At 33.2% G+C, this 17,862-nt stretch overlaps 1 protein-coding gene across 1 annotated transcript in view; it reads left to right on the forward strand.

Annotated features, from left to right (window-relative positions):
- The window catches only part of LOC149411020 (neuroligin-4, Y-linked-like), a 556,662-nt gene extending 542,347 nt beyond the window's left edge, over positions 1-14,315 (forward strand). Inside the window, exons 11-12 of the mRNA XM_089647354.1 lie at positions 8,271-8,389; positions 11,240-14,315. Of these exons, the coding sequence (XP_089503480.1) occupies positions 8,271-8,389; positions 11,240-12,354 (1,234 nt within the window). The 3' untranslated portion in view covers positions 12,355-14,315. The remainder of the gene's footprint in view (positions 1-8,270; positions 8,390-11,239) is intronic.
- The last annotated feature ends 3,547 nt before the right edge of the window (positions 14,316-17,862 follow it).

A 17,862-nucleotide genomic window follows, 5' to 3' on the forward strand; every position in this document is an offset into this window, starting at 1 on the left:
ACAAAATATAGGAGTAAGAAATTAATGTTTAAAGGATACACGCGCTTGCTAGGGAAAAGTAATCTTGGAAAAGTTGGGTCTGGAATGGTTTGAATTTTTGCTGCCGGGGTACGAAACTAAGAAATAGGGCTATAAAGTGTAATATATTAGCATTCCTATATACATACATACATACCCATATACATTTCAGATTCTTATTAACTTATTTTCATCCCGAATTCCATATTCGTACATTTTAAGATGTCGGACATTATCTGACATCTGTCTTTGGTCTTTGTTTTAAGAGGGAGCTTCAAGCCAAAAATGTGTATATTCTTGGTATGCCTTATATCGTCACGAATATAGGTAATAGGAATCAAAATCGCTTGGCAAACGGAGTCAAGAAACGCTTGATTTTAAGCGCAAAAGTGGTTTTTATTTATTTCGCAAGCAATTTTATAAGAATGCAAAAAACTCAATGAAGGGAAACTGTCACAGATAATCTTAACCTATAAATTGTATTTTTTTAAAGTTGTTTATTTTATGCTTTCGTGCATTTCTATTGAATAAATACATTTTTAGGAGTTTACAATTATATTTTATATTGAGTAAATAAATTATTAATTTTATTCTTCTCAAGGGAAACGATATGATAAGCTTCAATTTATCTAAAGCATATTTTTTGGTATTCATAATATTAAAAAAAATCGTTATAAAGATTAATCAAAAATAGTGATTTAGAATTAGGCTTCGCCTTAAGTAACTGTATCATGTGATGTAGCATATTTATTTCTTTTCAAATTTAAAAATTTATTAAATTAATCCACTCGAGCGATTGGTTGTATAGATTTACCATATTACAATTATTAATTTCATTTATGTATTTGCATACAATAAGACAGCAAAAACTGGTAGCGTTGTATTTTGCTGCCTACAGAGCTTTTGTTTTAATTTCTATACATTCATTTCGAATGGCTGAAGGGGTTTCTATATTTCACTCAAACCAATGATGCTACGTCGATAAAATTTACTAAAGATTTTATTATTATGACTAGCGCAGACGCAGACCTGAAACATCAAGAGATATTTTAACTGTCGGATTTGTTAAGCGAAATGTTTTTTTTTTAATATTTGCCTCGAGATAAGCCTTTCAAAAAAAACATAGTTTAATTAGCTTATTTTTATTGTAACAAACAGAGATAATGATAACCTCTCTGGGATCTCAAGTACTGAGGTTTTCATTTACTTATCATTAAAAATATAAAGTATAGATAGTACAAAGTATTTATAAACACATTCAATGGTGTTTTTTTATGAAATTATTAAAAATATTTATTACAAGGTGTTTTTTTTTGTTCAGTTGGTTTCGGTATATCCCTGTATTTAGCTTTTTATTCGACGTTATTGTGAGTTTTGAATGAGAGTGGGATTTTGATGTAGATATCAGTTCCATAGTATGGTAGACTTTTTTTGCCCAAATTTCTGTCACTATTCTCCCAGGAAAAACCCGTTATTTTCTTATAGCAAAAAAATGATTGAGCCAAAGCAAAGTCCTTCTTTAACTGGACCTTATAATATCTGTAAATTTAAGTTTTTCGTTCGAAATTGTCGCCGTTTCAATTTAAGTAATATATCTTTTTTTAATATGAAATCGTCGTTTACAATTTTTTATTAGCAATGTTTGCAATATTATTGTACCCACCTGCTAATTCCCAGAAAAAAAGTTTGAAAAAGAATTGTCATTGAGATAACGATGTTTCTTTGGACAAAGTGTAAAAATATGTTACATAATATACATATATGATTTATAATTAAGTAGGTAGGCGTATCAGTACCTACTTACAAATCTGATGATGACCTCCTTGGATCTCGAGTAGCGATCCGGAGATCGCGGGTTATGGGTTTTCCAATAAGAGGTGTTATTTTGAATAGCCCGCTATTTCGGTAGATGTTACTTTTGAAGCTGTCATTTTTTTACATTTGGCAAGTAGAAACTACGAAATTAATAAAAACGGAACGATACACGCTTCAACAACGCATTGAAATTATTAAAATTCACTTGAGTGAATCAAATGCAAATCATCTTGAGTGATGAGGCCCATTTCCACCTCGGTGGCTTCGCCAACAAGCAAATTGTCGCATCTGGGGCTCGGAAAACCCTAGAGTTATTGTTGAAAAGCCTCTCTATTCTCAACGTGTGACTGTTTGCTGCGGTTTATGGTCCGGCGGAATCATTGGACCTTACTTTTTCGAAAATAAGGCTGGAGCAACAGTTACGGTTAATGGATTGCGCTATCGAGAGAAGATTAATGATTTTTATGGTAGGAATTGAATGGTATTGATCTGGACAACGTTTACTTTCAAAAAGACGGCGCTACGTGCCACACAAGCAACGAAACCATTGATCTTTTATCTGTATATGATTCGTTTGTATTATGTGGTACTCGGTACCTACCTACGGGCCGCGAGGTGCGGGGAGCACTTCGGCGGTAGTCTGTATTGCCATTCGGTATTCTGTAGTCTCACAGTTAACAAGCAATAAACGATCTCTGTAAATATTCAACCAGCCTTACGTATTATAACAATCCTGAACCCAAGTCCCCTTTAAGGTGAATCTACAGGATACTACAGTGGCGACGAGGAAACTTGGTCACTAATTATTATAAAACAGTGGCGAAGTTAAAAGAATTTACGCGGCAAACGTGTTGTTATAATTCAAGAAATTCGAAGAGTATTCACGTATTGGCGGTGCTCTTTTTAATGTTACGGACGGGGAGTCTCGCAACATTAATAGAACAGGATCGTAGAATCTTTGTAAAATAAGATTGGAAATAATTCAGCGGGGAGCTGAATTGCGAAACCGGAATCAATAAAAATAGTTCCAGATAACCACGCGGGAGCGGAGTTATCGTGAAGAGGATAAATATTCGGCGGGGAGCTGAATTCATCTTCAAACCATAAGAACCGGGGGCTGAACAACAGCAGCACAGCGGGGAGCTGTATTTGGAGCAAGGAGCAGCTGAGAGCGGATCCTTGGGAACTATCGGACGAGAGCTATTCTTGGAGTACAGCCGAGGTTAAGAAGGAAGATCTGCAACAGGAGGGAGTAGATGACCAGAACCAGAGGTTAAGAAGGAAGATCTGCAACAGGAGGGAGTAGATGACCAGAACCAGAGCTACAATCATCATTAGACTTGAGTTAAGTCATTAGTTTAAATTTTATATTGATAATTTTTTTTTAATATTGTTGTAATTTTGTTGTAAAATCATGGCTCAAATCAAACCATTAGAGACATTCAGTCACAAGTCAGATTGTTTCGGGGTGTTCAAAGCAAGATTGGAGAATTACTTCATATTATATGATGAGAAAATTTCTGCTGAAAAGAAACGAGCTATATTCTTGAACGCTTTGGAGGAGGAAACTTTTAAATTATTGATTGAGTTGGTTACTCCTAAAAAAATAAATGATGTCACAGTAGAAATTTTGTGTGAATTTTTGGGTAATTATTGTGAAAATGTTACTTCGTTGTTTGAAGAAAGATCAAAATTTTATAATGTAGTTAATGAATCAGGAGAAAGTGTAAAAGAATTTGCGGCACGGTTAAAAAGTTTATCCATTAATTGTAAATTCGGTACTAGATTTGAAGATAATTTAAAAGATTTATTCATTTGTAAAGTGAGGAACCCTAGAATTAGAGAACGGTTATACATTGAGGGCGAAAAAAATTCGTTTGAGAAATTAATTTCAATCGCAGCGTGTTTAGAGGCTTCTGAAGCAAATTTCAAAGACGAAAAAGTGTGTTATCAAGTAGCTAGTTCACGTTCACGATCAAAAAGTCCGAAAAATAATCCATCAGTATCGAAACATCGAAGTGTTTATTTAAATTCGAGACATAGTAGAAGTTCATCGCGCGATAGTAATAATTTTAAACCGAAATTGAAGCATCTAGATTCGGAACAGAAAAAGTGTTTTAATTGTAATAAATTCGGGCACTTTAAATCAGAGTGCAAGGTTGTGAATAATACATTTTCGAAGTGTTTTAAATGCGGTCAAAAAGGTCACATTGCTAAATTTTGTAGAAATATTTCTTGCATTAAAAAAAAGATTTTTGTATCAAGTATTAATAAGAGGATTGAACCGTATGTAATTAAATTGAAAATAAATGATATTTCATTCGAGGCAATGATAGATTCAGGAGCGGGAATTAGTGCCATACCCGAACGTATCTATAAATTATATTTTAAACATGTTAATTTAATGCAATTTAATTTACACTTAGCGAGTTACGATAACAAGCCGCTAAAAGCGAGCGGTAAAATAAATTTATTTGTCACATGTAATAATAATCAACAAAATTTTGAATTTGTGGTTATTGAAAATGGGTCGGATTTAATTTTAGGTAGGGATTTTATGGAATTATTTGGGATTAGCATTAGTTTTTTGAATAATTGCACGGTAGTAAATAATTTTGGTGTTAATGAAGAGAGCAATTTAGATGTCGATAAGTTGAAAACACAATTTGGTGACGTATTAACGAATAAATTAGGGAAATTTAATAAATATAGCGTTGAGCTGGAATTAATAGAGGGATTTCAGTCAAAAATGTGCAATGCAAGGCAAATACCTTTAGCTATTAAAGATAAAGTCGAACATGAAATTAATAGACTTGTTTTAGAGGGAATATTACAATCAGTAGAAACGAGTAGATATGCATCTCCCATTGTTCCAATAATTAAGAAAGATGGATCAGTTAGGATCTGTGGAGATTATAAATTAACAGTTAATCCAGGTTTGGTTGTAAATAAATTTCCAGTACCCGTAATAACGGATCTATTGACACAAATCAGTGGAGCGGTAATGTTTTCTAAATTAGATTTAAAAATGGCATATTCACAATTACAGTTAAGTGAAGGTAGTAGAGATATAACTACCATAGCTACGCATATAGGTTTATATAGATATACTCGACTGGTGTATGGTTTGAATGCAGCACCAGGTATATTTATGCGGGTTATGTTTAATTCATTGCAAGGTTTAAACGGAACAATTATATTTTATGATGATATTTTGATTACGGGCAAATCAGTTGCGGAACATAATAAAAATTTAGTAGCAGTTTTGAATAGATTGAAACTTTGTGGTCTCACGGTAAATGAAGAAAAGTGTGAATTTTTCAAAACAAGTATTGAATACTTGGGGTATTTTATTTCGAAGGAAGGTTTTAGACCATTAGAAAGTAAAGTTAAAGCAATATTGGAGTCTAGTAGTCCATGTAATATTAACCAGTTAAGAAGTTTCTTAGGTTTAGTTAACTATTATAGAAATTTTATTCCGAATATATCTAGTTTGTTAGGACCTCTATATAAATTATTAAAAAAAGATTCAGAGTGGATTTGGTCAAAGGACTGTGAAAATGCAGTTTTGGAACTTAAAAAAGAAATTTCTTCGGATTGCGTATTAGTACATTTTGATTCACGTATACCAGTAAAATTAGTAACGGATGCATCCTTAGAGGGATTGGGAGCGACAATTTTACATACTTATTCAAATGGTAGTAGTAGACCTATAGCGTTTGCATCAAGGAAATTGACAGACACAGAAAGTAAATATAGTATTTTAGATTTAGAAGCAACAGCGATAGTGTTTGCATTAAAAAAATTCTTTGTATATTTATACGGTAGGAAATTCAAATTAGAATGCGACAATCAAGCGTTAGTACGAATTTTGTCAGAAAAGAAGGGCATTCCTGTGTTGAGTGCTAATAGATTGCAACGTTACAGTTTAATTTTGGCAGGGTTTAACTATGAAATTGAATACGTAGCTTCAGAAAAAAATTGTTCAGATTTTTTATCAAGATTACCAATAGAAGAGACAAATAAATCGGAGGATTTATATATAGAGAAGCTGAGTTCCATTAATTTTCAGGATATTGAAAAAGAGTTGTTATTTTATGTTAGTGATAACTCTCAGGTTCCATTAAATGTTGATAATTTAAAAGAAACCACTATTAAAGATGACGTATTATCATTGGTAAAACAATATTTAAGGCAGGGTTGGCCAAGGAAAATTCCAAAAGATAGTGAGTTATGGGCTTTTTGGAAAATTAGAGATGAGTTGTCTTTAGTAGAAGATTGTATTTTTTGGGGACATAAAGCCATCATTCCAAATTCTATGAGAGGGGATTTGTTAAATATGTTACATCGTTCACATTTAGGTATAGCTAAAACTAAAGGGTTAGCAAGAGGGTATTTCTGGTGGCCAAAAATGGGAAGAGATATAGAAAATTTAGTTAGATCATGTAAAGAGTGTCTGGAAAATCAGGCGAATCCACCAAAAACTCCTTTACAACATTGGCCGATTGAGGAAAAGCCGTGGACAAGAATTCATATTGATTTTTTTGGTCCGATGTCTAATACCAATTTTTTAATTATAGTAGATGCAAGTACCAAGTGGATAGAATGCATTAATTTAAAACAAGCTAATACGGATAATACTTTAAGGGAATTAAAGAGGATGTTTGCTCAATTTGGTACTGTAGAAACTATTGTATCGGATAACGGGTCTGTTTTCTGTTCAGAAGAATTTAAGCGTTTTTGTAAAGATAGAAAAATCCAGCACATCACTTCTCCTGTGAATCATCCGCAGAGTAATGGATTAGCTGAAAACGGAGTTAAAACGTGTAAAAATTTTTTTAAAAAGATTTTACATAATGGGGGGTTACCGAGAGACGTCGATGATAGGTTAACAAAATTCCTAATTGATTATAGGAATACCCCAAATATCACGACTGGTGTAGAGCCAGCGGTGGCTATGTTAGGACGACGATTAAGGTCCGTGTTTGATTTCATTTCTCCAGCGATTGCGGAAAGGAGGGGGGAGAGGTGTATGTCGGATAAAGTAAAGAGTAAAATATTAGTTAGTAGAGAAAATCAGAAAAAGAGTTATAAATCTAAGAAAAGAAATATGAATATATTTGTGGTGGGGAAAAAGGTGATGACTAAGGATTTTAGAGGAAAAAAAGGTTGGGTGGTAGGTATCATTAAAAAAAGAATTGGATTTAATACCTACTTAATTTTCATAAAAGACACAGGGCAAATCTGGAAAAGACATGAGGATCAACTGACACCAATGAGTGTAAGGTGGAATCCTAAAGAGCGTGAAAAAGTGTATAGTGACGATCTAGGCTCTGATATGAGAGTATCAGACCTAGACCTTTCCCATTATTTTCGGAAAGGGGCTAATGGGTCTTCTCCTCTGTTTCAGGAACCACCGTGGCAGTCTCCTTGGACTGGAAGGCTGCGGCATAGAAAAAACTAATGTGTAACAACCTTTATTATAATTTTGCTATATATGATAACTCTATAAATATGTTGTAAACAGGCTCAGGTAAGATGTAAACCTGGTAGGAGTTCTCCTCTTAAGTGGGGGAGAATGTGGTACTCGGTACCTACCTACGGGCCGCGAGGTGCGGGGAGCACTTCGGCGGTAGTCTGTATTGCCATTCGGTATTCTGTAGTCTCACAGTTAACAAGCAATAAACGATCTCTGTAAATATTCAACCAGCCTTACGTATTATAACAATCCTGAACCCAAGTCCCCTTTAAGGTGAATCTACAGGATACTACAATTATTTCACAAATTTTATCATTTAGATTAATAGAAGGTATATTTGCGGCACGTTCCAGAGTTGAACATATTTTAAGTTTTGCCCTGGTGTGAGACAAGCATTCAGAATTGAAACGTTGCTTGAAATGGCTTTAGCCGTGTTTGGTGACCAGATCTGAATAGTCAGATTCTTCCTGACCTTCTTCGTCTTATTTCTTTCCCCTTCCAACTACGTTCAGCCTCACAACATACCCCGTTTTGAGATGTAAGAGTCTCACTTACTTGAGCAGTTAGGACTCTTCTGCGGTATTTAAATTTAAAAAATGTATTATTTGAAAGGAAATTTTGTGTGTTTTTTTTTTAAATCAGTGATATTCATATATACTTTTTTGGACACAAGGTCAACAACTGTTTACAAAATTACTAGTGATACAAAAATTTATGTATTTACTCATGTTCTCCATAAAACGATTATACACCAATATATTACGGAGAAGGTTAGATGTAAGATTAAAAGGTCATGGAGATAATTATACTATTTTATGACAGGCGTCAAAAGATAGTTTGCTTAACTATCTGTAAGTGACGTTAAAATTGTCGATGGTCAATGCAGAATAGTTAAGCAGTTGAGTCCCTCTGTTGATTGTTTTATGTATCTAATATAAATAAATCTCTTTCGTTCCAGGAATCCCAATGAATACCATCGTCAAGAGTCAGTTCTCCCCATCTCGAGGGAGAGAAATCGTTACAAAAGCATAGTTTGGGATGAGTACGATACCCTACACCAGAAGTATTTGGAGATAGGTAAGTTAAAATACATTTGATTTTCAAAATACTTTCAGGAGTCAAATCGAGTTGAACTCATAACATAGAAGGTTACACGCGACGTTCGTTATAATCTACGTGTTCATATATGGCGTTAAATTTATAAATATATATAATTTTTTTTGTAATACGCTTTTCGGAAGGTATTACTTAACATAATAACAATGGGAATAATAATTATTTGTTTGCGCCCGTACACACACAATATGAATATAAATAAATAGTTCTGTTCGTAAAAAAACTCATTTCCTTCGAGAGAGGCATACAAATACAATATTGTACCTATGATTCAATTCAATATTATATTAATATGATTTCTAAAAATATTTTTTACGAACAAAACTATTTATTCATTGATATTAATATTACAAAAAATAACTATAAAATAATCTAGTATGTCAAATAAATGTATAATGATTGTTTGATTTGAATAACTGCAATTTGAACCTGCGACCTTCGGATCGCTAGTCGAGAGCCTTTCCACGGAGGCCGCCAGTTAATGTTAATCTTAACTTATTTATATAAATATAATAATTAGCAACATAGAACTATTACACTCGATTTCTCTCCACATACCTCGCCAACCATCATCGAGGCAATACCTACCGTATTATTGTGACAACTCTAACACGTCATCACAAATGTATACTCCCGTCCACCGTATACAGAGTTTGAGTACTGATTAAAAGGATGTTGTTGACATATTAACATTTCAATCACTAAATATAAACATAATTTATTAGGAAAGCAGATGTAAAATCTAATGCAACTTACTGCCTAGCTCTGCGTTGACTTTTTTATTTCATATAATTTATAATTATTTTTATTTTTTTTACATTTTAAGTTTTCCAGTAATGTAGGCCTCACTGGGTGGCTTGCCCGTGCTGAGGCTTTCATTTTATAATATGAAAATATAATCTACATAATACATTTTAAGAGAAAAAAATACATTTAAAATTTAAAAAAAAATAATAATATATTTAAGATTAAAAAATAATAACATTGAAAATAATCTTGTGTGTTTGTGAGTGATGTGTGTTTATATTGGTTTTGTGTGTTACGTGTAGGTTTTATTTTTATTTTATGCTATGACATTTTGGTAATATTGTCTTTTTTGTTCTTTAATTTATTTTGTGTGGGAATCAATTTTTATTTTTATCCTCAATTTTAATTACAAGTTTTACAGTGTTGAAAGCTTTTATAGCATGGTATTGGTAGTGTCTTTGTCCAAAGCTTGAATTTATTGTCGGAGTTTTTAAGTTTTCTTTGTACGCTTGTCTAACTGGTCTGTTAGTGTTATTTTGTGTATGTTGAAAATTATTTTTTTTGTCAAAAATGTAGTTTAGTAGTGTTTTAACGTATAATTTGCGTATATCTAGTAATAAATATTTGAATATTTGGTCTGTATCAGTCAGTCTATGTTTTTTTAGTATTATCTTTAAGATCGTTTTCTGTGCGGTTTCTATGTAATTGATAGCCGAGTTTGTTGCTCCTCCCCAAGAAATTATTCTATGTGGTCTCAATCTACTATCTTTTCAATTTTAGTATTTTTTTTTTTTTTAATTTTTTTTTTACTTATTTAGATATTCTTTAGTGAAACAAATAAACATGTATAAGACCAGTTGGGCGTGATATTAAAAAATAAATAAACCAATAACAGTTCCATGTCAAAAACAATAGTCGGAGCGGCGCTACGTAAAAATGCTATCTATAACTAAATCCTCATTTGAGCAGAGACATTATTTGTACCAGGCTCCACTTCTATTTAATAGCCTTCCAGATCACGTTAAATCGTCGAATTCCTTGTGTACATTTATATATTCTTTCATCTTTGTCCTTTTAAATTGTGGTATAATATTTTGAATAGGTTTATTTTGTTCATCCTATTCTTTTTATTTATGATTTTTTTCCCTCTTTCTTACTGCTATGTTTTTAAAAATATTAATTTGTTACATTTTTCTTGCAATTAAATATCATGATCACCCTATATGTTTACAACATTATACCGTAATGAATAGGCTGATAGGTACTATGTAGGTATCCAATTCGTAGAAAAGTCAATGTAACAATATTTTTATCTTAATATCTTTGTGCTATTTTTTTATTATTTTGTAAAATTATTAACCTCAACACAGGCTTGTCCTAGTGAGGTTAAAAATTCTAACTTAAAAAAAAATACAATGTAAAGAAACGATAAATAAATAAAAAAAACTGATATTTTAATATATATTTAATATTGAGTTCATACTGCGAAAGTCGTGCGAAATAAATTTAGAAACCTTCGACTTTAAAGATAAAGTATTCATCTGCCCCCATGATATCATATAATTATATTTTAATGTTAAAAAAATTAAAAATAATATATTTCCGTACACCTTATCGTTACTTTGTTATGAAAAGAAACTTGCAACACTTACAAATACTAAGGACGGGTTGTTTCGGAGAATTTGAACAATTCATCAAATTTCAACGTTCATTTTCCAGTTCCGCGAAAGATTTTTTCAAGTTCTGTTTTTATTTCAGCAACTATCCTACAATGATATAGTAACAGAACTTGAATAGGACTTTCACAGAACCCGAAAATGAATGTTGAAATTTGATGAATTGTTCAAATTCTCCGAAACAACCCGTCCTTAATGTAATCATAAATAATTAATACAAGAAAACTGAGTTTAGGAAAATTTTTTTAATTCTGAATTTGAAAAATGAGATAAAAAAAATGACAAATGAAAATGTTTATGACAGAAATCCTGGGATCGATTCCCAGTTGAGACCGTTACCTTTTTATCTAGTAGTATTTTTTTTAAATTTTGGTTTTCTGTTTATCAGGTATGAAACCCCGCATGAAGAATCACTTCCGGGCTCACCAGCTCTCAGTCTGGCTACGGCTGATCCCAGAACTTCACCGCTCAGGAATGAAAGATGTCATCGCCAAACACAACCTCTTCCGCAACCACAATGATGGAGATATGTACGATGGGTCGGTCAGACCCGACCCACTCACCAGAACAACCTACTACGACCCCACACTGGAACTATACAGGAGACCCCTTACCAACATTACTCTGGACCTTCCTCAGACTACAATGGATACTCTTGTCACAACGTGCGTTAGCGTCATCTCTGTACGCTCAGGATCCACATTCATCGGAAATCATCCAGTTCATAACGTAACCCAGGAAGCAACTACCAACAACCTAGAAGCTGCAGGATATACAGCATATTCAACAGCATTGAGTGTTACCATTGCTATTGGATGCTCGCTTTTGATTTTAAACGTCCTTATATTTGCAGGAGTTTACTATCAAAGAGACAAAACGAGGCTTCAAGTTAAAAGTCTTCAACAACAGCAAAAAAGAAACCACAATAACAGCTTTGATAACCTTAGTACTAAACATCCTCATTACTTCATCGGACACTCTCAAAGCTCAAGCGCTATTGTTGATGTCGATCATCAAGATAAAAACACCATCATGATGACCAACGTACAAAGGAACCAAGGAACCGAGTTTACGAATCAAAACTGTCAAAATATTTGCCACGGAAACATTCAGATGACAAACTTGATGCAAAAATCTAGCCCGCAGATGCAAAAGATGGGAAATCAAGGCCACTGCATGACTCTGCCAAGAAAAATGAACTATAGCTACCAACAGCAAGGAAATCAAATGTATAACCAGAACTGTATGACTTTGCCAAAGAACACAACATTCATAAACAACCCCCAACAAAACTTGGCTGATATCCAGCAAACAGGGTTAAATCACCCACCGAATGGTTCTCTGGCAATGCACATGAGTTTACCAAGAACCCCACCCCCTCCGAGGTCCAAGACTCCTCCAGGAATTCAAGTCCAGGCCCCAAGCCACAAGTTCCAGAACAAGAAAGCCTGCAACCAGAACTCGGCGAGAACTAACCAGACAATCCCGGAGATGAATGTCTGAGACAAATATGCGGTGGACTCCGCCGCAGATGTTCTAGTATAAAGCATCAAACTAGATTTAATTAAATCGAAAGCCAGACTTTTCATACCTCGATGATTTGATCTATTAATTGTACTTTGGACTTCTCAAAATATCTTAAAATGTACATAAAAATCAAGTGTTACCAATTTATGAATAATAATTTGTTGCGGTGAACAAATTTAACAAGTGATTAAGGTGTATTCGAAATTTGTAAATACATATTATCAAGACTGATATGAAAAGAAATATTTGTCTATTGACGTGAGCGGACGAAAAACTCCGAAGTAATTTTAAGTTTGCATGATAGGATTTCGATATAAATTTTGAAAATATTAAATTACTCTCGTACTCAATCTAGCGGAAAGAGACAATATTTTACGCTCGAAGTAATGTGACAAAATAATTTGAGTGGAGAAAAAAATCTGTGAGACGCAAAATTTTAATGAAATGTTTTTCTACAGCTGTTTAAATTTGGTGCGATAAATATTAACAATAATGGTGAAAGGTTTTCGAGTGTAAATTTAAATGTTACGATTTAAAAGTTTTACCATTAGTTCATTTAAAAATATATTATACTTGTCGTCATTGCGATATCACGCCATTGTTCGGTGATGTTAAACAAAATTGCTTTGTATAAATATAAAACCCCTGCATATTAATATATTATTTATGAATGGATGTCTCTGGAAAAGGAATGGGGTATTTGAAAAAAAATCAAATATTATTATACTTGAAAATATAAATTGTGTTTCTTGTAATTGGTTCTTACTTAGGACGAGTTTATTTTACATTACAGGGTGCGTCAAAATAGAGAGTGTAAAAACAGATGGTGCGTTTTTGAAGTGCTATTAAAAAAACGCAACTGACAGAAATGGGGTTAATTTTATTTTATTTGGTATTGGTCCGCATTTTGGAGCATTTCCTCCCGAATTTGATCCTGAGTGTGAGGCCGATGTTCATCAAAAAATCCTTCAGGTAGCCCCACAGGAGGAGGTTGCAAATTGCAGTCGGAAGGCCCGCAGGATGGCGAGGAAAGAACGGCAATTTTCAAGAAAGGTGCGGATGGCTATGCTAACGACTGAAAATGGCACGACCTTCCCGACACAATGAGACCCTTTCCAAGTTCCTACTCTCACCACACGAGATGTACTGGCTCTTCAAAACTGCACTGTTTGTTTTGCTGCATACTGTACTTGGAAAATAACAGTACTTGAATGTGACTTTCACAGAACTTGAATATTGATGAAATATTGTTCAAACTCTGTGAAACAACCTGTCTTGAAACACGTGCAGCCAAATATTTTTGATGAAATAAAAAGTTTTCAAGACAAACATTGTATTAAATTCTGTATAATTGAAGGTTGTTGTTTACGAAACCTGTCGATAAGTTTGGTTACCAAACGAAAATTTTGCCGCCATCTCTAAAATTCCGACTACGTCACAAGTTGAATGTTTTAAGTTCAAATAAAAATATTTTTTTCACGTTCAATTGACAAAAAAACAAACACCGTGTTTTGCTATCATACTCCATTTTTTCTGATTATTAATTAAATGAAGAAAAGAATTAATGAAATGAAAAAAAAACAACTTTATAACGTTTTGGTTGATGATTTTCTAAATAATGAAGTGTAGCCTTTTCCCATTTAACTCGTTAAGGTTTTGCACGTGTTAATTGTATTAGTTCGAGTTTACAATACACCTTGCAGATGGGGTTTTGAGCAACTATTCATCAACCGGAAGAAGATATTAAATTCACAAATTACATTTCTTCATCGGGTATAATTATTTATTCCAAAACTTTAGCATGAAACTTGGTAAAACATCCAATCAAGATCACCTTCTTTCAATTGCTAACAAGCAAAGGCCTCATCTTGCTTATTTAATTTGATTTAATTGAATTCGATTAAATTGAATTCGATTAAATTGAATTAGATTTAATTTAATTCAATGAATTTAATTCGATTAAATTTAATTAGATTAAATTAAAAAGATTTAATTTATTACATTTGATTCGATTAAGTTTAATTCGATTACATTATAACGATTTAATCTAATTCAATTAAATTAAAGTCGAATAAATTTGAATAGAAAAAATTTTACTCGGTTAAATTTAATTCAATTATTTAAGTGAGTATTTTTTTTAGTCTGAAGTTACAATTTTTTTTTTTTAAACGAAATCGTAAAATAAAATTTTATATTTTTTAACCATTCATGTTGCCGTACAACTATTCCTAGACAAAATTTAAAAATTGAAACGAATAATATTTAATAAAAATTACTTGTATCTGTAAAAAGTTAGCTTTTTTTGTTGACATAAATAAATTTACTAATATCTGTAAATATTTATTGATTAAATATTGTCCAATATTCCTTCAACTGTATTTGAAATGTAAATAATAAACTATGTACCACTCTATGTAATAACTGAACAATCTATTTCTTGTTGATATCTATTGATAAGTTATACTAATACCTATCTCTTTTCTGTTTTCATCTTGAGATCGTTAGGTAAAAATATCATTAAAATAAATTTTATTTAAAGAATTAAATGAGTTTTATTTGACAAAAAAAAGAATTACCTATTTGAAGTAAAATAAAATATAAAAATATTTTGTATTTTTCAATCTATCCGGAGCCGCTGGAGCTATGGGCACCCTTCATACAGAAGATCTCAAGGATTCCAGAGAAATCCCTATAGGAAAATAGAAATTTGGATAAAAGATAGTGGAGAAGCAGTGGACTTAAAATTGGTTAACTTAAAATTAAAAATAGTGGACAGGATAGACATCTCTGGTCAGTTATTGTGTAGATTTAGCTCTGCAGGTGGGTGACAATGAAATTCAGTTGCCTGTGCATTAAGCAGCTGGATGCATCTGAATTATATTGTTTGACAAAAGAGGGCACCACTATTCCTGTTTTTGTCGATTTAAGACTAAAAGATTTAAATATTTTTGTCACAAGAAAGTGAGAGTACTTTTTGAATTACAATGTGTTAATTCAATTTATTAAAAATTCTACTCTCTTGAGAGATTGTCGTGACAGATCATTATTTCATGGTGAAAAAGCAAGTTTTATTGTGCTGATTGCCGTCCCTGTGCCGAATTTGGAGATTAACCTTGAGCATAAGGAATTGCTGCCAATCTCAATGCGAGTTATATATTCGGTGAGTTCTCTGTTTTATGTATTTGGTGGCTGGATGATAATTTGTTACGCTGCCTGCAGAGTGAATTTTTGTATTCAACTTCTTTTTTCATAGGGAATTAATTAATTCCCTGATGTTTCTGTGTAGCTTACAATCCACACCATCACCAGATAGCTTTAGATAACAATATCTAGTTGTATTTGCAATTGCACGGCCATTTTTCACCTGGGCGGTATTAAAAATTCTTCATTGAGCACTCAGACCATGAGGCCGTTACGCTTCCATCTTACCCCATGCCTTTGAGAGTAACCCGACCCTTTTGATAAAATTCACCAGTGCTGTCATTGTATATCTGGTATTTCCTGGTTCCACAACATGTCTTCACAGGTAGCAGAGCCTTGTATCCATCAGAAAATCACAATTTGGTGACGGGTTTATATACCTAATTCCCGGGAACCATTTATGGGATTACCAACACCTCAGCCATGGGTCACCCCAAGTGGTTCTATACGTATGATGATTAAGCACGGGTTCCCTGGTTCATTAGGAGAGGTATTTTTAAGATGCGACTGCCCACCAGTTGCATGGCGTGCCAGATTGGGGGACGCTGGTTTGGGGAGATTCTTTATCCTCTCCAACTGATCTCGTATAATATATATTCGCATGTCCGTCACTCCTGGACTCACTGATCCCTGGATTCCTACCCTACTCACATACGCTTTACCTTCCAAGAACTTCCTCTCCTTTTTATCTTTAAAAAAAACACTGGGAAATTATTTTTCTCTGGGTCTCCTGTGTTGGATTAATGTAAAATAAGGGAGGGACATTGGTACCATTAGTAGATTAGAGTATCTTCATCTTCTCATCATTTATTTCATCTATTGATGTTTTTCAATGCCAACAGTTGAATGTATCAACTAAGGTGGTAATGTCCATCTAACACTAATTACCTAATGATAAAATTTTGGAACCAACTACTAATTCACAATTGTTTGGTCTAATAACTATAGGCTGCAGGTTTATCCCATCAGTGGAAGGTACAAGAGAAGCCTCTTTCGAAGATATTATTTATGTTTTAACCGAGTTCTGGTATGGAGAAGAATACTGAGGAAAAAGACTGCAGATGTTGACTCCAGGTGTAAATCTTCTTCAGCATAAGGAACAATTGAAGGCGTGTCTTTGTTAGGCACTTTTATAATATTAGCCGAGAGTTGGTCAGTAACTATTTGCTCCTGGTGAAGGTCTTTTTCATTACAAGTAAAGATGGCGGTGTTTTCAACGGCAAGGTTTGAGGTATTTGTTAGGTCGTGGAAGATTTTTAACAAGTTAGAATCATAACCTATGTCTTCAGCAGTCAGCAGAACACAATCGGTGGCTACAGTCGAAGTGCTTGGAACCATTTCATCACTGGGATGAAATTTTTCCAGATCCGATGGCAAACATGGGTTACATAAATGTACAGTAAGGCTACCATCTTTAGTTATCATGACAGTCAAGTCATCTGCTTACAGTATTTTTTTTTCCTTAGCTCAGCATTCGCTCAGTTTTGATTGATAAAACAAGCCATAAGTATGTTCTGCCAATTAGAGTGAGAATGATCATTGTTAAACAAAGCTCTTTCGGCACCTTTTCCACGTTATCTTAATTTGTTTTTTTTTTTGAGAAAGATATCATGTCCATCGCACCAACTGGAAAGTGATGTTTGGGTCGTGACGAAGGACTTAGCCAGTCGAGAAATTGAATTAATTTGGAACCCAGCTACGAACCGGTCATTTAGTTATGTTGCACCTTTTATTATTGCCCTTAGGTAAAATTTTTGTAAAACAGTCCAGACAAGTGAGAAAAATTACTGTTTTTTAAATGTTTTTACAGTAAACATACCAAGATATCTGCTTTTCTTCACATAAAAAGCGTAGTCACACACCTCACTTAGGCGAAATCGCTGATAATATTAAAAATACTAACGCATTTCATTGAAGTAAGCTATCAATGTTACCTTTCAAATAAGTTACAATTAATTTGATTGAAACGCTTTTAATCGGAACATAAGTATAAGTATCTACATAGTGCCTAGAAAATTAACCATAACATCAGAAAAGCTAATGAGTTGATATTAATTGGACTTTTCATGGAATATTCAGTAGTTATATTTCTTCAGTGTTTCATAATTATTCTAGAATTCGTTTTCCAGTATTATCTTTAATTAAACAAAGCAAAACAAGAGTCTTATTTCAAAGACGAGTATAGGCTTCGAGTCAATAAATTTATTTCCTTTCTAAAAAGAACTGGCTTTTCATGTTACGATTTCTTAGTAGGAAAATTACAAAGAAAATTGATAAGTACAG

The sequence above is a fragment of the Hesperophylax consimilis genome, chromosome 26 (assembly GCF_061612785.1).
Source record: "Hesperophylax consimilis isolate HC1 chromosome 26, BYU_Hcon_1.0, whole genome shotgun sequence".
NCBI classification, from domain to species: domain Eukaryota; kingdom Metazoa; phylum Arthropoda; class Insecta; order Trichoptera; family Limnephilidae; genus Hesperophylax; species Hesperophylax consimilis.